General features: G+C 37.0%; 1 protein-coding gene across 9 annotated transcripts in view; it reads left to right on the top strand.

Moving 5' to 3' along the window:
- Positions 1 to 25,217, top strand: part of SBF2 (SET binding factor 2) — a 519,142-nt gene that overhangs the window by 78,623 nt on the left and 415,302 nt on the right. For all 9 annotated transcript variants that reach the window (XR_012423398.1, XM_045370372.2, XM_045370373.2 and 6 more), the window contains exon 2: positions 15,506 to 15,591. Coding sequence is in view for 7 of the 9 variants with exons in the window: in XM_045370372.2 (XP_045226307.1) it covers positions 15,506 to 15,591 (86 nt within the window). In the remaining 2 variants the exon portion in view is untranslated. The remainder of the gene's footprint in view (positions 1 to 15,505; positions 15,592 to 25,217) is intronic.

Raw genomic sequence — 25,217 nt, forward strand, 5'->3', positions numbered from 1 at the left:
AGATTATAGGTGTGAGCCACCTCGCCTGGCCACAAGAAGCTCTTTCTATACTGTGATTCCTTTCACAACCCCACACCCATGGTTTTATTCCTGGGCAGTCTGCTGTGTTCTTGGTTAACAGATGGTTCTACATGATGTGTTGGCACCTATCAGACTAAGAGCAGACTCTGGTAGAAATGGCCAGTTGCCTCCTAATACTATTTTTTCTCCTTTAGAAATAAAACTCTTGTTTTTTAGCAGGGCAATTGTCTAAGAGACTAAGAGACTCCCTTGCTGTTGGGTGTAGTCATGTGACAAGGCTTTGGCAAGTGATATGTAAGTGAAATTGTTCTTCCAGAAATTCTCCTTAAAATATTCTATACCTTCCTCCTTCTTCTCTTCCTTCTCCTTCTTCTCTCCCTCCTCCTTTCTTCTTCTTCTCCTCTTCTTCCTTTTCTTCTTTTTTTCTTTGTGCAGGGAGCATAGGGTCTTGCTCTGTTGCCCAGGCTGGAGTGCAGTGGAGCAATTTTGGCTCACTGCAGCCTTCACCTTGTAGGCTCAAGCAATTCTGCCACCTCAGCCTCCTGAGTAGCTGGGACCACAGGTGTGTGCCACCACACCTAGCTAATTTTTGTAGAGATGGGGTTTTGCCATGTTGCCCAGGCTGGACTGGAACTCCTGGGCTCAAGTGATCCTCCTGCCTCAGCCTCCCAAAGTGCTTGGGATTACAGGCATGAGCCACTGTGCCCAGCTTCCTTCCTTCCTTCTTTCTTGATTTCTACTTGAAACATGGATGTGATGTTTGGAGCTCCAGCAGACATATTAAACCATGAGAACAAGGGTCTAAACCTGTAGATGGTGGAGTGATGAACCTGAAGAAGCTGGATCTTTGAGACCTTAGATCTAACATTAATCCTGAATGTTGTCTTTGAGACATCTTTTATATGAAAGGAAATAAACTTTTATCTTGTTTAAGCTATTAATGTTTTAGGTTTTCTGTCATATACAGAGGAACATATTCCTAATGGAGACACTGAATGCTTAGATGGATAACGTGCCATTCTCTGAGATACAGAATGGAGGGAGAGAAGATACAGATTTTGTAGAAATAATAGAAAAATCCCAATTTGGTCATGATTCATTTGCTGTGTTTATAGAAATGCTTAATAGGGGGTACAAACAGCATTGGGATTTTGAGAAATACTCTTTTATCTGTTGGGAGAAGGAAATGATTGTCTTCAGGAGATTGAAATGTTAAGGAAAACAGCTGGTAGTAAAGTGTATTGTAACCAGCCTCATAACTTGTTTGGACAGATAAACAATCTGTAATTCTTTTTGCAGGATAGGAAGTTTGCATTTGAGAAGAGTTGAGCAGAAAACACATGGCTTGGATTATCTGTGGTGTAGATGCTCCAAGGTGAACTTTGAGTTGCAGATAGGAAGTTAGAGATGGGAAAAAAACAGAAATTTGTGGAGAGGAGAGCATTGTACGCTGGGGACATGTTTAAACTGTATTTGGGAAGAAGAAATTTGTCACCTGTATTTCTGTAACGAGAAAGGCCTCATTGATTTTGAAGGCACAGGTTGCTGGAGAACTAAGGATTTTGGTATCTTCTCGTTTATTGACTTAGGGTTAGGGAATACATTGATAGGGACACATTGAATGAGTTTTAATGAGAAATTTATGTGTATCATGTCCAGTTGCATTATGCAACAGATACGAATTTCTCGTTTAAGGAAGATTAACATAATAGCCTTTGCTGTTTTTCTTTTTTTTTTAGGCTGGAGTGCAGTGGCCGGATGTCGGCTCACTGCAAGCTCCGCCTCCCGGGTTTACGCCATTTTCCTGCCTCAGCCTCCCGAGTACCTGGGACTACAGGGCCCGCCAGCTCGCCTGGCTAGTTTTTTTTGTATTTTTTTAGTAGAGACGGGGTTTCACCGGGTTAGCCAGGATGATCTTGATTTCCTGACCTCGTGATCCGCCCGTCTCGGCCTCCTAAAGTGCTGGGATTACAGGCTTGAGCCACCGCGTCCGGCCTTGTTTTTCAATCAATAACTTTCCTCCCTAGTTTAAAAAGGTTGTATTTAAAAAATCTATGCTAAAACTAAGCACTTGCTATGTACTAGTCTTATCTTCAATTGGAGGAAAATGTAAATATAACTTAAACATAGTGAAAGTGATAGTTAAGTCATAGTAGAGAATTGCGTTTTAAATTTTCAGTTGTCTTTTTATTCTGAAAGGATCAATGTTTTATAGATAGTACCAATATATTAATGTTTTTAAAGCTGGTTCCAAAAATTTGTCTGAAATTTTAATGTGGCAGTGTTTTCTCTGCTGAATTATCAAGGGAGGCTAAATATTCTGTGGTACAATGGTAATACATTTTTATAATACATTGATAGGCATAGATAATACTGCAGAAATTGCCAAAACACAGCTTTTTTTTTTCTCCCTTCTGTCCCTCCACCTATGTTCTTTCCTGCCCCACGTCTCTGCCACCTCCTTCAACCCCTCCTTTGTTGTAAACTTACTTTCTCAGAATTATATAATAAGCATGTCTTCGTAAATTTTCAGTTTGTTTCATGATAACTGTAACTAGTTCAGAAAGAGGTTTCTCATTCTACATCATACAAAATAAAAGTGTTTCTGAAGTAGCCGGGAGTTCTTTGCCAGCAGACGAGTTATTGAGGCTTAGTTTAAATTGGCATAATTTAAACTGGTGTAGTTTTCTTAACAAGGTAATCTGTCTTGGAGGAGATTTTGGTCTGCTTTTCAGATCAGCAATATTAGTGTTATGCCATCTAGTGGCAGATGTATGTATTTCACATTTTTTGTTGGTTTACCATGCCTAGAAGTTTAGAGCCAGGAGGGACCTAAGATCACTTTACAGGTGGGAGACCAAGGCTCAGAGAAGTTAGAGGATTTGCTTAAGGTCACCACTTAGTGACAGCGCTAAGATAAGCCTCAGGTCTCCTGATTACCAATGTAGTATTCTTTTCAAAACATGGCAGTGTTTTTTTTGAGGACTCTGTTAGATTAGTTTGAGGATATCAACCATGGGAAGGTATTTATATTTTAGGTTTTTTTGTTTATTCATAATTACTGTTGATAGCTTTAATGTAGTGGTGTTTTAATAGGCCCTTGTACTCAGAAGATAAGGGAAATGGATATCATATTTACCTTTGATAAAACACAGTTTTCTTTAAGTAGTTAAATAACTGCTTGTGAGAGAGGGTTGAGCTTGTTTTCCATTTGTTACAGTGAGAACAAATATTAATTATTGTGCCTTTGGGCTTGCCCTTGTATGATGTATTTTTTTCTCATAGAAAAGGAAATACTAGGAGAGAGGGCCCTAGGACTCAACTTCTCTGTTAGGGTCATACTCAGATTAAGTTTTGTGTTGAAAAAAAGAGTTAATTCTGACAGTGCCTTGTGGTCCCTCCTCACCCTATCCTGGCAACTAAAGGTTGCAGATCAGGCAAGCAGTAAGCTTCAAGGACAGAGAAGTTTTAAGCAATCTTAAAGACTGTTGGAATAAGGGTGAAGAATATTGCCCTGGGAAGAGGTTTAGAGCCAATTGACATCAGGACACCAGCTATTGGACTGGAGAAGTGTTTGAGTAGTAGACTGAGGATGACTTGGATTTGCATTTTTGTTTTGCCTCTGATGCTCCAGTGTTGCTTCTTTTATAATTTCTTTTCTGTTTAAACAGCTTCCTTCAGCCAATCTTCATTTGAATTGGTGTTTTCCTGTAGGTAAAATGTTTCTCTCTGGCTTCTTTCAAGACTTTTTTGTTTTTAATTTTCAGATGTTTAATTATAATGTATCTTAATGTAAATTTCTTTGAGTTTAGTCAGTATGAGATTCACTCAACTTTTTGAATATGTTTGGTGCTTCACCAAATTTGGGAGTGTTTTAGCCATTATTTCTTTGAATATTCTTTCAGTTCCCCTTTTCCTCTTCTCTTTTCTGGGACTCCAGTGATATGAATAGTGAATCTTTTGTTATGGTCTATGGATCTCCTGTGGGTCCCCAATGTTCTTTTCTTTATATTTTAATTTATTTTCTCTCTGTTGTTCAGATTGGGTAAATTCTACTGATTTCACCTCAAGTTCACTGATTCTATGCTATATGCCATTTTCACTCTACTATTGAAACCATCCTGTGAGATTTTAATTTTGGATATTTTATTTTTTAGTTTTATAATTTCTGTTTGATTTATAACATATTTCTGTGCTGATATTTCTATTTTTCATTTGTTTCAAGATAATTTATGATTTGATGTATTTTTAAGGTAGCTGCTTTAAAATCTTTACAGATAATTCTGACATCTGATTCATGTCTGTGTTGGCATCAATTAATTGTCTTTTTGTCATTCAAGTTGTGATCTTTTCTGGTTCTTGGTGTGATGGGTGCTTTTTTACTATATCCTGGACATTTTGGCTGTTATGTTAGTTTTTGTGTTTAGAGTTAGTGTGTAGACCATAGTCTAATTTTGTAGGCTGTTGTTCCAGTGGCAGTTTAATTTTCAGAGCCTTTCCAGTGTTATTTTGATTTTCTTGGTTATTTGGTTTTGTTTGTTTATTTAATGCTGGGGCCATTAAATAAAGCCTTTCTGTCACCTCAGGCAGCACTAGAGCTCCCACTGGTGCTGCCTGAGGTGGCCGAAAGCATTCCCCAGGCTGAGCTGTGTGATGTCTCTTGGTGGGGGAGGGTACTCTCAGGCTACAGGGACAAAGAGGTTTTGCTGGACCAGGCTACTTTTTGTGGCACAATGTTCGCTATTGGTGCCATTTCACTGCCCTCATGTCACTGGGGAGTACATGAGAGATTCTGACTCATGAGGACAAAGAGGCTCCCTGGGCCAGACTGCTTGTTATGGTCGAGTCCCTCTTACTGGTGTCCTCTGACTACCCCAGTGTTTCTGGATTGGGGAGGGAATTCTTAAGCCCATAGAAACAAAATGTCTGCCGAGGTCACTTGATACAGCGAGTTGCCTCTTGCTGGTACTGGCTGGACACCTCAATATCTCTTGGTTGTATAGGAGAGCCTCAGGCCTGTGGGGACAAAGGCTTCCCAGGCCAGCCTGCTTATTGTGATGGGGTCTCTCTTGCTGGTGATGCCTACTTACCAGTATCTCTCTTTAGGGGAAGGGAGTCAGGGCCAGGAGTGAAGGAAAGTGCTTTCCCTGACTGCTTATTATCATTGTGGCTGTCTATCCCCTGCTCATGGTTCTGGGCTTTCCCTGTGTTGTTAGTGAAACTTCTGTTTGATCTGGGAGATGAGAGAGCCTACCTTGGCTGCCTTCTGTTGTTAGTTTGGGGACTGGGACACGCTAGGCCTGGGTTGGCTTCTTCTGTTTGGTAGAGATACGTAAGATGTCCTGCCATTGTCTTATTCCTCCAATCCTAGGGTTACAAAACAGTTTACTTTCCTCTTACCACCTTTCAGAGTTCTCCTTTGATTGCCTCATGTGTTATTTCTAGGCTTATACTTAGTCGGGAAGAGCAAGAAGAAAGGAGTCTATACCATTGTGTCTGATCAGAGATTCATTAAAGAAAATCCTTTATTGAGATATAATTTACATACCATAAAGTTCATCCTTTTAAAATGTAAAATGCAGTGGTTTTAGTATATTCAAAGAGTTGTGCGACCATTACCACTATTTATTTATTTGTTTATTTATTTTAAACTTTATTTTAAGTTCTGGGATACATGTGCAGGACGCGCAGGTTTGTTACATAGGTAAACATGTGCCATGGTGATTTGCTGCACCTATCATCCTGTCACCTACATATTAAACCCCACATGCATTAGCTATTTATCCTAATACTCTCCCTCCCCGCTCCCACCTCCCCGCAACAGGCCCCAGTGTGTTGTTCCCCTCCCTGTGTCCATGTGTTCTCATTGTTCAGCTTCCACATGGAAGTGGGAACATGCGACATCACCACTATTTACTTAAAATATTTCATCACCCCAAAGAAACCCTATATCCATTAGCAGTCACTCCCTTTACCCCCTTAAGCCCTTGTTAGCCATGGATTTACTTTCTGTCTCTTTGAATTTGACTTTTCTGGGCATTTCCTATAAATGGACTCATACAATATGTAGCCTTTTGTGTTTGGTTTCTTTCAATTAGCATACGTTTTCAAGGATTATCCATGATATGTAGCATGTATCAGTACCTCATTCTTTTTTTTCTTTTCTTTTTTTTTTTGAGATGGAGTCTTGCTCTGTCTCCCAGGCTGGAGCGTAGTAGTGTGATCGTGGCTCACTGCAACCTCCGCCTCCTGGGTTCAAGCGATTCTCCTGCCTCCGTCCCCTGAGTAGCTGGGACTACAGGCACATGCCACCACACCCAGCTAATTTTTGTGTTTTTAGTGGAGATAGGGTTTTACCATGTTGCCCACGATGGTCTCGATCTCTTGACCCCGTGATCCACCTGCCTTGGCCTCCCAAAGTGTTGGGATTACAGGCATGAGCCACTGCAGCCAACTTTCATTGCTTTTTATGTTCAAACAATATTCAATTATATAGCTATACTCAGCTTTTTTTTTTTTGGAAGGATATTTTCTTGGGTATAAAATGTTGGGTTGATTTTTTTTTTTTTTCCTTTAGGTATTTTAAAGATGTGGCTCCACTGTATTCTAGCTTGTACTGTTTATAATGAGAAGTCTGCTGTCCTTCTTATATTTGTTACTCCGCACAATGTATCTTTTTTCTCCAGCTGTTTTTAGATATTTATCTGCATATCTAAGTAATTTATTTTGATATGCCTTTGTGAGTTCTGTGTGTTCTTCGTGTCTGGGATTTGATGAGCTTCTATGATCAGTGTGTTTATAGTTTTCATCAAATTTGGAAAAGTCAAATTTCATTAAATTTGGCCATTATTACTTCAGATATATCTCCATCTCCTCCATTCCATTCTGGGACTCCTGACTCCTGTTACATGAATATTAGGCCACTAGAAGTTGTTCCACAGCTCTGTTTTTGTTTTTTTGTCTTTTTCCCAGTCTGTTTCTCTGTTTCATTTTGGAAGTTTCTATCACTATAACTTCATTAACCTTTTTTTCCTTGTAGTGTCTAATTCATTAGCTATATCCAATATATTTTTTACATTTATATTCCTGAAAATATGTAACATAATGGTAATTTAGAATATCTTTATCTACTAATTAATACCTGCATCATTTTGGAGTCTATTTCAGTTGATTGATTTTTTTCCCTCTTTGTGGCATATACTTTTCTGCTTCTTTTCATGTCTAGTGATTTTTGTTTGCATGTTAGAGTTGTGAATTTTACTTTCTTGATTGCTGGCTATTTCTGTGTTCCTGTAAATATTCTTGAACTTCATTCTGAGATGTAATTAAGCCACCTGGAAATAGTTTGATCTTTTTGAGGCTCGTTTTCTAGCTTTGTTAGGTAGGTCTACAGCAGCATTTTATCTAGGGTTAATTTTTCACACTGAGGCAATACCCTCTGGGTTCTCTGCCTGATGCCTAGTGAATTATGCAAGTTTTTTTCTTTTTTTTCCTTTTGGCTGTTGGGAACAAAAACAGTCCCTGGCCTTGTGTGATTTCTAGGGATTGTCCTTTCTGTTCCTTTCATGTGCTTCATTCAGCCTTCTGCAGGTCTCTGAACTTCTTTCTCCCTGTTAATCTCTCTTCTCTTTGATACTCTGTGAACTCTAACTTCTTTGAGTTCCCTGGATTCCCAACTCAATTGCTTCAGTTTCACCAGGACTTCTGGATTTTCCTTGATTGGACTGCAGTCTAGAAACTGCACCCCTTTCCCACCCCCCACCCCAGCTAAGCATCTAGATCCTGCATGGAAACTCTTACCAAGAAGTAAGCTGGGGACTTTATAGGGCTCATATAATTTGTTTTCTTTCTCTCTGGGTTCATTGTCCTCTATTGCCTGATGTCAGGTGTCTGAAAACCATTGTTTTGTAGATTTTGGTTTTTTAATTGTTGTAGGTTGGAGGGTAAATTCAGACCTTGTTACTTTACCTCCGATGAGGTAGAAGTCCCTAAGGTGATGATTTTGGACAATTTTTTTGTTTTTTTTTGAGACGGAGTCTCACTCTGTCGCCCAGGCTGGAGTGCAGTGGCACGATTGCGGCTCACTGCAAGCTCTACCTCCTGGGTTCACTCCATTCTCCTGCCTCAGCCTCCCGAGGAGCTGGGACTACAGGCACCTGCCACCACACCCAGCTAATTTTTTTTTTTTTTTTGTATTTTTAGTAGAGACTGGATTTCACTGTGTTAGCCAGGATGTTCTCAATCTCCTGACCTCGTGATCTGCCCGCCTCAGCCTCCCAAAGTGCTGGGATTACAGGCATGAGCCCCTGCGTCCGGCCAATTTTGGACTATTTTATTATGTAGCTAGTGGAAGAATTACTGAATTATTTTGATCAGAGATGTTAGTGTGAAGAAATTCGGTTTTGCAGAGCTTGTTTCTAGACTGCCAGAAACTTGAACATGACTATGAGTGAAGTGAAATAGGAAGCAGGGAGATGATGAGGCTGCTGCTGTTATCCAGGTGAAGATAATGAGAGTTTGAACTACTAGAATGATTGTGAATGATGCTGGGGGTGGGAACACATTCGATGCATATTTGGAGAAGGGAGTTGATAAGACTTTCTTTTCTTAAATGTTGATGTACAACCATACAGTTTTTGCAGCATTCCAGACTGCCAATCATTCTTTCTTCATTGCTGTTAAAGAAGACATTTTATTTAATTCAGTAAAATGACACAGTCTGAAGAATTGCATCAAAATTCTAGATCATATGTTTAGTTTTAATTTCAGTTTGTATTCATTTCTCAGTTTTTCTTAATCTTGACATTCTCTAAATTGCTGGATTTATACATTCTCAATGAACTGTGAATTTATAAGGATTAAAACTGTAGCGGCTATTTGTTTATTATTTTTAGTGACATACCTTGTTCATTATGTATTCTCATCAACTTAAAAATGCATTTTTTTTTTTTTTTTGAGACGAAGTCTCGTTCTAGCACCCAGTGATTGTATTTTTAGTAGAGACGGGGTTTCACCTTGTTGGCCAGGCTGGTCTCGAACTCCTGACCTCAAGTGATCCGCCTGCCTTGACCTCCCAAAGTGTTGGGATTACAGGCATGAGTCAGTAAAAATGCATTCTTTTTCACTTCTGTAAAAGCCTATGAGCTCTTTGCTAAGTTTAAGTCTGGGAAAAATAGCTTGTGTGTTCCAAATAAACCTTTTGAATAACAGGAGATTGTACTGGACAATCAGAAACTCACATTACATTCCTACCTAAATTTTTAAATAACCACAAAAAAGGCTTATGTCAGTTGAAATAAACAGACTTCTCTCATTAAATGCTAAATGGATCAAATATGAAAGCCTTTTGTAGAATGATTTCCTGCATGCTTTCTTTTCAGTGAATGAACAGCTTTTATTTTCCTTATCTTTTGAAAGTTGGTCTATACTGGAACAATTAGATCTACTTATTTTGGTGAACTTTGATTTTCTGGCTGTCTTGGCATTATAACACAGGTCTTCTAGGGAACATGAAAATAATATTTAAAAAAAATATCATTTGCTCAAAAGCAGATTTTCCAAATCACAAATGGGAAACTTGGCACTTGCAAGTTGAATATTTTTTGAGAAGCCTTCATACTCCATACCTCCATATTCCATATTTTCCATAGTAGGCCCACCATTTGACATTCCTACCAACAGTGCACAAGGGTTCCAATTGAGTCTCGAGTAGCTGGGACTGCAGGTTTGTACCACCATTTGCAGCTAATTTTTGTAGAGATGGGGTCTCAATATGTTGCGAAGGTTGGTCTTAAACTTCTTACCGCCTCACTCCTGGGCCTCCTAAATCCCTGGGATTACAGGTGTGAGCCAGTGCACCTTGCTTTACTTTTCGCTTAAAATTTTCTGACTAAAACTCCTTTTTATAGACAGACATACTTTGTTTTATTCTTTGCTTATTATTTATTATTACTTGTTTATTTTGCCTGACAGATATTGTGGGTGGGTTTTTTTTTTTTTTTTTAAACAAATTGAAGATTTGTGGCAACCCAATGTTGAACAAGTCTGTCAGCTCCATTTTGCCAACATCTTGGGCTCACTTTGTGTCTCTGTGTCACATTTTGGTAATTCTCGCCAGTTTTCAAGCTTTTCCATTATATGTATTTTGGTGATGCGTGATCAGTGATCTTTGATATTAGTGTTTTGTTTTGGCATGTCACGAACTACCATGAAAGGTGGCAAATTTAATCCATAAATGAATTATGTATTCTGACTGTACCACTGACCAGCCATTCCATCATCTCTCTTCCTCTCCTCAGGCCTCTCTATTCCCTGAGGCACGTCAGTATTGAAATTAGGTTAGTTGATGACTTTACAATGGCCTTTAAGTGGTCAAGTGAAAGGAAGAGTTGCATGTCTCTCACTTCAAGTCAAAATCTAGAAATGATTACATTTAGTGAGGAAGACATGTCAAAAGCCAAGATAAGCCAAAAGCTAGGCCTCTTGTACCAAACAGCCAAGTTGTGAATGCAAATGATAAGAAAATGAGACAGCATTATTACTGATGTGGAGTCTGAGTGGCTTGGATAGATGAAATTAGCCACAACATTTTCTTAAGACAAAGCCTAATCCTGAGCACAAGGCCCTAACTCTCTTCAATTCTGTGTAGGCTGAGAAAGTTGAGAAAGTTGCAAAAGAAGTTTGAAGCTGGAGGTTGGCTCATGAGGTTTAAGGAAAGAAGCTGTCTCTATAATGTGAAAGTGCAAGGTGAAGCAGCAAGTGCTTATGTAGAAGCTGCTGGAAGTTATGCAGAAGATCTAGCTAAGATGATGAGGGCAGCCACACTACAACCACAATGTAGACGAAACAGGCTCTATTGGAAGAAGATGCCATCTAGAGTTTTCATAGCTGGAAAGCAGAAGTAAATGGTTGACTTCAAAGCTTCAAAGAACAGGCTTACTGTCTTTTTAGCAGCTAATTCTGCTGGTGACTTCAAATTAAAACTATTTCTCATTTACCATTCTGAAAATTCCAGTGCCTTTAAGAATTATGCTAAATCTACTGTCTGCTCTGTAAATGGAACAACAATGCCTGGATGACAGCACATCTATTTATACCATGGTTTATTGAATATTTTAAGTGCACCGTTGAGACCTACTGCTCATAAAAATATTCCTCTCAAAATATTACTGCTCATTGACAGTGCACCTGGTAACATAAGAGCTCTGATGGACGTGTATAGGGAGATTAATGTTGTTTTCATGTCTGCTAACACAGCATCTATTCTGCAGCCCATGGATCAAGAGTCATTTTGACTTTCAAGTTTTACTATTTAAGAAATGCATTTCATAAGCCTGTAACTGCCATAGATAGTGATTCCTCTGATTGAATCTGGGCAAATTAAATTGAAAGCCTTGTGGAAAGGATTCGCCATTCTAGATGCCATTATAACATTCATAATTTATGGGAGGAGGTAAAAATATGAACCTATTAACCAGGAGCTTAGAAGAAGTTGATTCCAACCCTATGGATGACCTTGAGGGATTCTAGACTTTAGTGGGGAAAGGAACTGTAGATGTGGTAGAAATAGCAAAATAACTAGCATTAGAAGTGGAGCCTGAAGATGTGACTGAATTGCTACAATCTCACGATAAAACCTTTAACAGATGAAGATTTGCTTCTTATGGATAAGCAAAGAAAGTGGTTTATTGAAATGGAATCTACTTTTGGAGAAGATGCTGTGAATTTTGTTGAAATGACACAGGATTAGGATATTACATCAATTTAGTTGATAAAGCAGCAGCAGGGTTTGAGAGGAATGATTTCAATTTTTGAGAGAAGTTGTGCTGTGGGTAAAATGCCATCAAACAGCATTGCATGCTATGGATAAATTTTTTGTGAAGGAAAGTGTCAATCGATATGGCAAACTTCACTGTTGTCTTATTTTCAGTAATTGCCGCAGCCATCACCCTGATCAGTTAGCAGCCATCAACATCGAAGCAAGACATTCTACCAGCAAAAAGATTACAACTTGCTAAAGCCTCAGATGATTGTTAGCAGTTTTTAGCAATAAAGCATTTTTAAATTAAATAAAGCATTTACATATTTTAGACATAATGCTGTTGCCCACTTAATAGACTACAGTATAGTGTAAACATAACTTTTATATGCATTGAGAAACCAAAAGATTTGTGTGACTCACATTATTGCAATATTCACTTTATTGCTGTGGACTGGAACCAAACCTGCAGTATCTCCCAAGTATGACTGTAATTGTTTCCAGATCCTCTACTACTTTGAAAGAACTCTATCAATCAAAGTGCCTCTTACAGTAGTGTGGTCTCATTTAGGTTCTTTTCTTATGAGGAATACACACCAATTCTAGCTTCATGTAAAAGAAGAAGTATTGTCAAAATGCCTCAGACATTTGCTGACAGATGCTACAGTGCTGCCACAGTTTACTAGAGGTAGAATCTGGAAAAGACTATTTTTTCAGGAAAAGTGAGATGAGGATAAAGATTTGTAAATAAAGATGTTTATTGTAGTATTATTTATAATAGTGAGAAACTAGAAAATGTATGTTCAACAACCTCAAAGGCCCTTTGTAAAATATCAGGTAATAAGCCCGTATATAAAGTTAGGTTTAGTGTGGTATTCATTCGGTAGGAAAAAAATAGGTATTTATGCAAGGAAACCTAGGAATAAATGGATAGTCCAAAATGTTGATAATAATTGTCTCCAGGTGTGGGGTTATGGGTGATTTCTTCTTTATATTTTTATGTATTTAAAATTCTTTCTGCACTTAACATTACTTTTATAATTAGTAAGAGTTAATGTGATTGGGCTGGGTGCGGTGGCTTACACTATAATCCTAGCACTTTGGGATTCTGAGGTGGGTGGATTGCTTGAGTCCAGAAGTTCAAGACCAACTTGGGCAATGTGGCGAAACTCTGTCTCTACAAAAAAATATGAAAATTAGCTGGTTGTGGTGGTCTGCACCTGTAGTCCCAGCTACTTGGAGGCTGAGGTAGGAGGATCGCTTGAGTCTGGGAAGTCAAGGCTGCAGTGAGCCATGATTTTGCCACTGTACTCCAGTCTGGGCAACAGAGTGAGACCCTGTCCAAAAAAAAAATTAATATGATAAATATTTCTTGAACCTAAAATACATTAGGTATGGCCTTCAGAGTTGAATAAACAATATAGGGACATGGTTAAACATGATAGAATAAGTACGTTAATTTATCTCTTTCAAAAGAAGGGAGGAATAAACTTAACAATTTCGGTCAGTACCAATGAATTTATTAAAGTAAACATTTTGCTCAGTATAGACTATATGCCAGGAATTCAGTGTGCCAGGTGCTTGGGGAAACAAGTTGGTTACTGAAAGAAAGCAAGCTTGCTGTCATTTCTTCCAGAAAGTTTTATATGGTCTTTCTATCACTGATTGAGCTTACCATAACATAACTGAAATTATCGGTTCATTTGTTTGTTTCCCTGAATTAATTATGAGTTCCTTTAGGATAGGGACTATGTCTTTTTCATTTGTGTACCTCCAGCACCTAGCAATTTGTTTCATTAACTCTGCTTGGGATGTCGTAAGTGATGATGCTTGAGGTAGATTTTGAAGAATGAGTGCCTATGATAAAAAGTTGGTTTAGTCTTAACAAAATCCTTCATTCCCCTATAACAAGAGACAGATAAGTTACTGTACTGTAGCAATTATTAATTTTGATTGAGAATATTTTTATTTTGTCTTTTTCAAATAGATTTTGGTTAGACCTCGTTTCAGAATACAGTTCTGAGTTGGTCAGTAAAGTGAATGTCACTTTCCATTTACATTTTAAACATAGAAATTTGGCCGTAAATTGGTTGCAGTTTAGGTGAGGGGCAAGGGAGAAGCTGCATTCATAGAGATGAGGTTGAGAAATCATAGTGGATGAATTTTAAAGTATATTAACAAAATGAATTCGTTGTGCAGACTTCCTCAAGTTAGATATACAAAACAAATAATCAGAATATTGTTGCCTTCATTTCATATGAACTAGGACAACATGTAGAATATACAAGCAACATGAAGATCTTAAAAAACTATAGCAAGAATTAGTTTAGATTTAACATGTACCTTCCATTCCCAATTTGCTCACAAATTACATCCCCAAAGTTCAATGATAAGTTGATTCCTTCTTCGTTGTCACAGGATAATTTTATAACAATAGTGATAGACATCTGTGGTTTTCAACCCAGGGAACATTTGGTAACATCTGGGCACATTTTTCATTGTAACAACTTGCTGGTGGTAGGGGGTGCTACTGGAATCTAGGAATTGAGACTATGAATACTGCTAAACATCCTACAATGCACAGGACAATCCCCATCCCCGCAAAGAAGTATCCATCCCCAAATGTCAGTAGTGCTGATGTTGGGAAATCCTGCCTAAACAATGGTAAGGTTCCCAGGCCAGCCTCAAAAACTTTAACCAGTAGCAGTACTTATAGCCCATAACTGAAACTTAGTGCTAGTGGTGCCATTTCATTTGTTACTTAAAATTATTTCATCTCCATAGAAAAGTTCTTCTTAAATTTCAATTTGGGATTAATTTCCTTATTGGGGCACAAAGGGCGGTTACTCCCATAATGTGGTAGAGACTCTAGATTTCAGTGCCTCTGGCTAGTGTTTTTTAGCTTTTCATATGTATCAGTCAATCTTATAGAACAGTGGCCGGGTGCGGTGGCTCACACCTGTAATCCCAGCACTTTTGGAGGCCAGGGCAGGTGGACCACTTGAGGTCAGGAGTTCAAGACCAGTCTGGCCAACATAGTGAAACCCCGTCTCTACTAAAAATACAAAAATTAGCTGGGCATGGTGGTGGGTGCCTGTAATCCTAGCTACTTGGGAGGCTAAGCCAGGAGAATCTCTTGAACTCGGGAGGCGGAGGTTTCAGTGAGCCAAGATCATACGACTGCACTCCAGCCTAGGCAACAGAGCAAGACTCTGCCTCAAAAAAAAAAAAAAAAAAAAAAAAAAGGTTCGTAGACTAGAGATTGCCTTTTATTTCAGTACAGTTATCCCTGGGTATTTGTGGGGGATTTGTTCCAGAACCCTTATATAAAATGGTGTGGTATTTGCATATAACCTATGCATATTTTCCTATATACTCTAAATAATTTCTTGATTACTTATAATACCTAATACAATGAATATGGTGTGGAAATATTTGTTATACTGTATTTTTAAGATTTGCGTTTTTAAATTGTTGCATTGTTAATTTTATTTTTTTTCATCCCAAATATTTTCATTTCATGGTTGGGTGTCTCCTGCAGATGCAAAACCCATGGATATGGAGGTCCAACTGTGTAATTTCTAGATGATGCATACTTACATGTTTTTTAAAACTTGAAAATGTTTAATCAGTTTACCAAATACTCATTTAGAAATAAGTAAGAGTAGAATGAGTAATTGTATTTTTTAGTATCCCATAACTGATTCACTTTGGTTTTATTAACAGGGTCAGGAGAAGGTCTAGGGAAAATAATCCAGAGATTTCCACAGAAGGACTGGGATGATACACCTTTTCCACAGGGAATTGAGTTGGTAAGTGGTTGTTGTATTTTTGCATGTTTATAATGTTATTTTTCTTTTTTGTCACATTGATTTTTACATTTATGTTACATTTGCTGTTAAGTAATTTGATAATTTAATTGTAAGTATTACAGTACTAGAAATAATTATCTTCCCTCCTAGTCCCTCAAGTACAGTCATCTTTGAATATATTAATTCTAGAATGCCTATTTTGCTCTTCTTTTTCTCATTTAAATTTGTAATATTAAAGATGAAATTGATGATTTTCATATACTCAGAAGGAGAAAAATTCCATTGATTCTTTAGTAAAAGTCTTAGCCCAGTAACTTTAGGGATACACATATATATATTTTTTTCCTGAAAATGTCCAGGTTATTGTCTTAGTAAAAATGAAACAAAAAAACACAGATAAATAAAATACCAGAAGTTTGTTTAATGTTAACCAGTCATGGTTTGAATTTGATCTTAAAATCACAAATTAGATTTCTTTTGTTTTTAGCTACAAGGTCTGAAGGTTATTTTATAATAGTGCAGTTCAACTCCTTTTGTTGTTGTTGTTGTGGTTAGCCATTTTAAAGGAATTTATTAATTGAACATAATTTATGCTGTCCAAGATATTCTGTCTGGTGGTGGATCCATGGTAGTAAAATGAGGGACTAGAAAGGTGATTACTAAAGTACTTTGCAATATATGTCTATGAAGTTTGGTTCTCCGAATTTACTGGGGGGTGTGTGTGTGTACTTATTTATATTGTGTTTATGGATACGCACACACATACACACATAGAAGCAGTGTCTTCAAGGCAGTCCTGTTGAGAGGCCATTTGGTGTAATATGATACTTAAGAGTGCAGGCTGTGGAGCAGAGTGCCTAGGTTAAAATCTCAGCTGCATGGTATGACTTCTGAGAAGTTACTCAACTACTTTGAGCCAGCAGAACACTTATCCATAAAATGAGAATAATTGTTATATCAGTCTCATAGGTTGTTGTAAAGATAAAGTGGAAAAAATACACATAAAATGCTTAGAACAATGTCTTCCATAAATGAGTTGTCTGGTTGTTTAATTAATATTGTTGCTGTTTGTTCAGCATCTCTCAGCACCTTACCCACAGGAACAATTGTTCATTCTCTTGTTGGCATGGATCGGAAATATCTATTAGATATTTTGTATTGAAAATTTGAAATTTTCTCATCCTAGCTAATAACTGTCCAATTTTGCTTCACTGAAAATTAAAGATATGTTGCTAAGTCCTTAGTTTTGATTGTTACAACTCAGCCATGTAGAGAAAGCTGAGGGTTCTGTAGCCCTACAGAGGGGATAAATCTTGAATTTTGGCATTAAAAATGGGGAAGGAATGTGAGGATCCAAGGAAATGGCTTTTTGGAGAGCCCTTTGTATTCCTTTCTCTTTTTCCCCATATGCCTGCAAATACCAGTACTTGGCCTTACAGTGTGAATAACCAGGCATTTGTTCTATAAAAGCTTTTAAACCCTGTTTCAATGTCCCTTTTAGTGTATTGAGGGGAAATTTTTGGTGCTGGGGATCTGTTAGAACTTTTTGTGGGTTCCTACCTCCATTCACATCAAAGTGTGGAGAGATATAAACTATACCAATTTAACAGTATGAGCAGTGATTCACCTTCATAAGTTTCAAGAACAGCAGACATCATAGAGGGAGAGAGAAATCATGGATTGGCATAGCTATTTAGCTAGGACAGAGAAAGGATAATGTTGTTTTGAAAGCCAAGAGAATAGTTACCTATGATGCCTCTCTTGTTTCTCCAGTAGCAAGGGAGAGAAACATACTGGTTTTACTACTTAGTAAATGGATATTTTCTCTTTGTGTGACAGACACTGCCATGTTCAAGTGCTATAAATGTCTCTCCAATAAGTGGAGTCTTGTGCTGCTAGAATAGTGAAATGGAGGTGCTTAAGAGGTAGACAGAACTTTTCCTCCCTAAGATTTTCCTAGATGACATCTTGGCATATTCTTAACATAGCATTTCAAGATTCATTGGGCTAGATTAATATTTAAAGAGTAATCTGTTGGATTATGTCAGAAATTTTCTTTTTCCTTTTTCCATAATGGATCACAATTTCAATTCTTTAATGTCTATAATGTTGTCAAATACAAAATAAATTTATCTTTTTTTTTTTTTTTTGAGACGGAGTCTCGCTCTGTCGCCCAGGCTGCAGTGCAGTGGCCGGATCTCAGCTCACTGCAAGCTCCGCCTCTCGGGTTTATGCCATTCTCCTGCCTCAGCCTCCCGAGTAGCTGGGACTACAGGCGCCCGCCACCTCGCCCGGCTAGTTTTTTTGTATTTTTTAGTAGAGATGGAGTTTCACCGTGTTAGCCAGGATGGACTTGATCTCCTGACCTCGTGATCCGCCCGTCTTGGCCTCCTAAAGTGCTGGGATTACAGGCTTGAGCCACTGCGCCCGGCCATAAATTTATCTTGTATCTATCAAAGTACATTTTTTTTCTGTCTCTCAACTTTTCCTATTTTTAATATCTCACAAAAATATACAATTATCAAGAACAGGAAATTAACACTAGTACAATATTACTAACTAGACTGTCTACCTTACTCAAACTTTTTCTATCAAAGTACATTTTTAAAACAGAATAAATCACTATTAATTTTTTGTCTAGTCTTTATTGCCGTATTTTTGCATATGTTTAGAGAGTGTGAATAGTCTGTATATGAACAGCAATAACTTGAATAATTGTGATGCCTTATGTGATCTTGAGTAACCCTGTGGCTTCAAGACCAAAGATACATATACTATAATTTTAGTCTAATTGAAGGTGATCTGGCTTAGTCCTTAAGTGGTTTGTTGTTTCTGGTGTAGTCATGACCCTTTTCTGATGATTTATGGGAAAAATTCTTACCCCTTCCACAATGGTGGAACAACGTTAGCATATAACATTCATGTTAATATCTGACAGTTGTATAGGGTTAATAAATTATGATGAACTCACGTACATAATGGTAGTAGTATATTAATTCACAAATAAGTAAACAGAGGCTTAGGAAGTTTAGATAACTTTACTGAGATCTAACAGCTAGGATACAGCAGAGCTAGGATTCAAACCCTGATCTTCTGACTCTTAGTGTCAGCCAAGATCTGAGAGATTTCTGGGAGTGACACTTTTAGCTATGGTTAGCATTTTAGTGTAAATGGTTAGTATTTTAGTATAAATGCAGAATCTGAAAACAGAATTCCATGATTTGGAAGAACTAAGGTTGAGAAATGTTAAGAGAAGGCTGTGTTATTGAATAGGGACGAGCTTTATTATTTATTTTATCTGAGAACACACATGGGTTCAGAATATAATATTATATTCAAATTATTTTCTATTGCCACTTCACCTTCCCAGGGAGTTCTAAATGTATTAAAATTCTAAATGAAAAATAGATATGTTCAGCCTTACAACTGGTGGAAAAGGATTTTAGGCATTCATTCACTAATTAATCAAATTCCAAATTTAATTTAGAAGATGCCGAATTTCTTTTTCCATTTTTACATAAAGAAATTGCCTTCTGTTTTTCTATTGAAAAATGGTGAACTTTAATTTGGATGTATTTTAAAAATAGAAATATGAAAGTAAGCTAAACTGAACATAATGACTACTTTTCTAGTTCTGGGATATTTTTCTTTCTCTTGTGCTTTTTAGGCATACATGAAAACCACAGACAGTCATATAAATAAAGTTGCAGTTAATTTTAGTAACAGCATTTCAAAGAAAATTAAATTGGTTTTCAGAGGCATTCTATGGTTAACAATCTATTCCTGATTATAGGAACAATATTTTTATTGGCTAGATCAGAGACATTTAAACAGCTTAAAGAATTAAAGCAAAATAGTATTGTTTTGACCTTAGCTCCTTTTTTTTTTTTTAAGACAGAGTTTCACTCTTGTTGCCCAGGCTGGAGTGCAGTGGCACAATCTTGGCTCACTGCAGCTTCTGCCTCCCAGGTTCAAGCAATTCTCCTGCCTCAGCCTCCCAAGTAGCTGGGATTACAGGCGTGTGCCACCACACCTGGCTAATTTTGTATTTTTAGTAGAGACACGGTTTCACCATGTTGGTCAGGCTGGTCTCGAACTCCTGACCTCAGGTGATCCCCCTGCCTTGGCCACCCAAAGTGCTGGGATTAAGGGTATGAACCAACACACCCAGCCTACCTTAGCTCCTTTTTAAGATGCCTTGTCTTAGGAGTGAATGTTTTTATATCATGATTCAGAAAATACGCCACAATCTCAATAGGGCATGCCTGTACTAAGATTTTTGTTAGACGTGCCTGATTTTTTTAGAATACTAAAGTACTGTGATAAATAAATTTTGTGGCTTGAAAAAGAGAAGCATTCAGTTAGAATATCTAACTTTAATATTCTTAGGAAATTAGTTCTGTTATTTAAATTATACACTAGCGATTCGACTACCTGCAATGTGAATTAGGTCTTCTGTAAATGTAGATTGAGGAGAAGAGAGGAAAAAGAGCTTGTATTCCACATTGTGCAGGTGTAACATAGGAAAAGTGACTTTAATATGGGATGTTATTTGAGGGCAGAGAGGTAAATATAAGTACCATGTAATGCTTTAATTCTTTAAGCTGTTTATAATGCAATACATGCAACAAATGGGTAACAATCATCCATTTGACAGAGATATAAATACTATGTCAAATGGTTAGGAAACTGAGTGTAGAAAAGATGGAAGAGACTTTTCCTTTTTGTAGAAGAATATGCTTGAAAGGAGAATGAGCTGACAGAATCAGGGTTCACAAACATTTTAAAAGGCAGGAGTTATGGGATGTTTAAGAAAATGAAATATAATAAGTAAAACTTTAAGTTCTTGCATGTGAGTATATAAAGCTAGATTTATAAGTAATCATATCCAGCTAGAGAGGCTTGAGAAATATAAGAAGACAGATTTTTAAAAGTTTATAAAAGGTATGTATGGTAGATACTATAGAAAGCATCTGAAGCCTCTGTGCTGAGGTAGGATGCAAGATAAAATACTCAGTTTTAAAGATGGTCCAAAGCTTGGTGTAAACGGTGTGTGGAAGGACTCTGGATTTAGCATAGAGTTGAGGCTGAAAACTTAAGAATACTGCTATGAAGTATGAGGACATGGCTTTTAAAACACACTAAGAACTATAAAAAGGATTTTAAAAGTTATGTTCACAACAAAGCAAGTGGATATAAATGGGGGTTAAGCCAGAAAATGGTGGTTTGAGCTCATATTTTTGGTACCCACTTCCAGACTGTTGTTTCTTTGAAGTAATAAAACCACAGGGCAGGGTACCTGATGAAGTCTGGAAGGTACATTTGAGGTAGTAGATTCTTTTATCATCTCTGAGGAAGAGATCAGTTAATCTTAGTGTTATGGTTCTAATACACTTCTCCATACTCACTACAATGGTTTGTTTATCCTGTACTAGAACTAGTGTCTCTCAATTCTGCATTTTGCCAGTGCATTGATACCCTCAGTTATGCTAGAAAATCTTTCCCCTACAGTCACATACTTCACCACTGCTCTCAGAACCACTTTAGACAAAATTTTCTTGTCATGCTAGGGTTCTGCTCTACCTGATGCTTTAAGACAAAAGAGAACTTCCTGAGGAAGATGTAGAGCTACATAGGCCTCATCCACTACGTCTGTGTATTGTTTGCAGACAACCTGGACTTCATTACATGGTACCATACTGCTACTCATCTCTCATGTGCTTGTCTGTCATATCACCCTTATGGCTTATTCTGTACTTCTTAAGTTCCAGTTCCTTTTTGCTACTATTCTATTTCTATTCATCCTTTTTCCATTGTACCTATAATTTTAGCAAAAAAAAAAAAAAAAAAAAATTTTTTTCTTGACTTTATGTTTTAGCTACTATCCTATTTCTTCTTTATTATAAAATGTTTTCAGTGACTCTTCATTTGCTATCCCAATTTCTCTAAGAGACTAATGTGGTTCAGTAGAAAGAATACGGGATTTGAAACTTAAAAGCCTTGAGCGAAGTTAATTTACTCTCTCTGATAATAGTATTTTTCCTACAGGATGTTATTAGGTGATCATCTGTTAATATTTTAATATTTGTAATGTTACAATTTCTTATTTACTCTCATTTCATACCTCTATCTCACCCACATTTCAGGGTGAGGTCAAGAGTTTGAGACCAGCTTGGCCAGCATGGCGAAACCCCATCTCTACTAAAAAATACAAAAATTAGCTGGGTGCAGTGGCAGGTGCCTGTAATCCCAGCTACTTGGGAGGCTGAAGCAGGAGAATCCCTTGAACCAGCAAGGTGGAGGTTGCAGTGAGCTGAGATGCGCCATTGTGCTCCACCCTGTGAAACACAGCAAGACTCCATCTCAAAAAAAAAAAAAAAAAAAAAAAAAAAAAAAAATTATCGAAACAAACAATAGTGAAAACACAGCATACCAAAGTCTATGGGATATAGTGAAAATCGTATTAAGAGGGAAGTTTGTAGCTATAGGTGCCTACATCAAAAAAGAAGAAAAACTTCACATAAACAACCTAATGATGCATCTTAACTAGAAAGGCAAGAGCTAACCAAACCCAAGATTAGGAGAAGAAAAGAAACTAATAAAGGTCAGAGCAGAAATAAATTGAAATTAAGAAAACAATACAAAAGATCAACAAAGCAAAAAGTTGGTTTTTTGAAATGATAAACAAAATTGACAAACCTTTAGCCCGAGTAAGAAAAAAATAAAGACCCAAATAAATAAAAACAGAGATTAAAAATAAGATATTACAACCGATACTGCAGGTATTCAGAGGACCATTAGTGACTACTATAACCAACTATATGCCAATAAATTGGAAAACCTGGAAGAAATGGATGAATTCCCAGAGATTTACAACCTACCAAGATTGAGCAATGAAGAAATCCAAAACCTGAACAGACCAATAGCAAGTAACAAAATCAAAGCCATAATAAAAAGTCTCCCAGCAAAAGAAAGCCCAGGACCCAGTGGCTTGACTGCTGATTTCTATTAATATCAAGCTTTTAAAGAAGAACTAATTCAATTTCTACTCAAACTATTCCAAAAAATTGAGGAGAAGGGAATACTTCCAAACCTTATTCTATGAGACTAGTATTACTGTGATACCAAAACCAGGCAAAGACACAGCAAAAAAGAAAACCATAGGCCAACTTCCCTGATGAACATTGATGCAGAAATCCTCTATAAAATTTTAGCAAACCAATTTTAACAACATGTTTAAAAGATCCTTCATCATGACCAAGTAGGATTTATCTCAGGGATGCAAGGATGGTTCAAGACACACACACTAATCAACGTGATACATTTTATCAATAGAATGTACAAAAACCATGTGATGATTTTAATTGATGCTGAAAAAGCATCTGATAAAATTCAGCATCCCTTTATGATAAAAACCATTTAAAAACTGGGTATAGAAGGAACATACCTTAACACAATAAAAGCTATATACAACAAAGTCACAGCTAATATCATTCTGAATGGGGAAAAACTGAAAGCCTTTCCTCCAATATCTAGAAGATGACAAGGATGCCCACTTTTACCACTGTTATTCAACATAGTACTGGAAGTTCTAGCTAGAGCAACCAGATAAGAGAAAGAAGTCTAGGGCATCCACATTGGAAAGGAGGAAGTCAAATTATCCTTCTTTGCAGATGATGTGATCTTATATTTGGAAAAATCTAAACACTTCACCAAAAAACTATTAGAACTGATAAACAAATTGAGTAAATCTGCAGGATACAAAATCAACATACAAAAATCAGTAGCATTTCTATATGCCAACAATGAACGATCTGAAAAATCAAGAAAGTAATCTCATTTACAGTAGCTACAGATAAAATATCAAGAAATTAACCAAAGAAGTGAAAGATCTCTACAATGAAAACTATAAATCATTGATGAAAAAAAAAACTGAAGAGGACACAGAAAAAAAGGAAAGATATTCCATGTTCATGGATTGGAAGAATCAATATTGTTAAAATGTTTATACACCTAAAGCAGTCTATAGATTCAATGCAGTCCTTGTCAAAATATCAATAACATTCTTTACAGAAATAGACGAAACAATTCTAAAATTTACATGGAGGCAAAAAAGACCTAGAATAGCCAAAGCTATCCAGAGCTAAATAAATAAATAAATAAATTAATTAATTAATTTAAAAAAAAACTGGAAGAATTACATTATCTGACTTGAAATAGTAACCAAAATAGCATGGTACTGGCATAAAACCAGACACACAAACCAATGGAACAGAATAGAGAATCCAGAGACAAATCTGTTTATCTACAGGGGACTCATTTCTGAAAAAGGTGCCAAGAACATACACTGGAGAAAAGACAGTCTCTTCAGTAAATGGTGCTGAAGAAACTGGATAACCGTATGCAGAAGAAAGAAACTAGACTCCTCTTTCTCGCCTTAAAAAAATAAAATAAAATCAAAATCAATTAAAGACTTAAATGTAAGACTTCAAACTATGAAATTACTACGTGAAAACATGGGAAAAACTCTAGGACATTAGACTGGGCCAAGACTTCGTGAGTAATACCCCATAAACACAGACAACCAAAGCAGAAATGGCAAATAGGATCACATTAACTTTAAAAACTTCTACACAGCAAAGGAAACAATCAGCGTAAGTGAAGAGACAACCCACAGAATATATAAGGAGCTCAAACAACTGTGTAGTGAAAAAAATCTAATAATCTGATTAAAAGCTGGGCAAAAGATCTGAATAGACATTTCTGAAAGGAAGACATATGAATGTCTATTAAGATCTGAATAGACATTTCTCAAAGGAAGATATATGAAAGGAAGACATATGAAACAGTTATATGAAAAGGTGCTCAGCATCACTGATCATCAGAGAAATGCAGATCAAAACTACAACAAGATATCATCTAACCCCAGTTAAAATGGCTTATATCCAAAAGACAGGTAATAACAAATGCTGGCAAGGATGTGGAGAAAAGGGAACCCTCACACAGTGTTAGTGGGAATGTAAATTGGTAAAACCACTATGGAGAAGAGTTTGGAAGTTCCTCAAAAAACGGAAAATAGAGCTACCATATGATCTAGCAATCCCACTGCTAGTCATGTACCCAGAAGAAAGGAAATCAGTTTATCGAAGAGATAATCTGCACTCCCATGTTTATTGCAACACTATTCACAATGGCCAAGATTTGGAGGCAACCTAAGTGTCTGTCAATAGACAAATGGATAAAAAAAAAGTGACAATACACAATGGAGTATTCTTTGGCCATAAGAAGAATGAGATTCTGTCGTTTGCAACAACATGAAACTGGAAGTCATGTTGAATGAAATAAGCTAGGCACAGAAAGACAAACTTTACACATTCTCACTTATTTGTGGGAGCTAAGAATTAAAACAATTGATATCATGGAGATAGAGAAGAAGGATGGTTACTAGATGCTGGGAAGGGTAGTGTGGCAGGGGAAAGGAGGTAGTGCAGATGATTAATGGGCACAAAAATATAGTTAGGTAGAATGAATAAGATTTAGTATTTTATAGCACAACAGGGTGACTACAGTGAACAATAATTTTTGTATATTTAAAAATATCTAAAGGAGTATAATTGCATTTTTGT

This window comes from Macaca fascicularis, chromosome 14 (assembly GCF_037993035.2).
Source record: "Macaca fascicularis isolate 582-1 chromosome 14, T2T-MFA8v1.1".
Taxonomy (NCBI): Eukaryota; Metazoa; Chordata; class Mammalia; order Primates; family Cercopithecidae; genus Macaca; species Macaca fascicularis.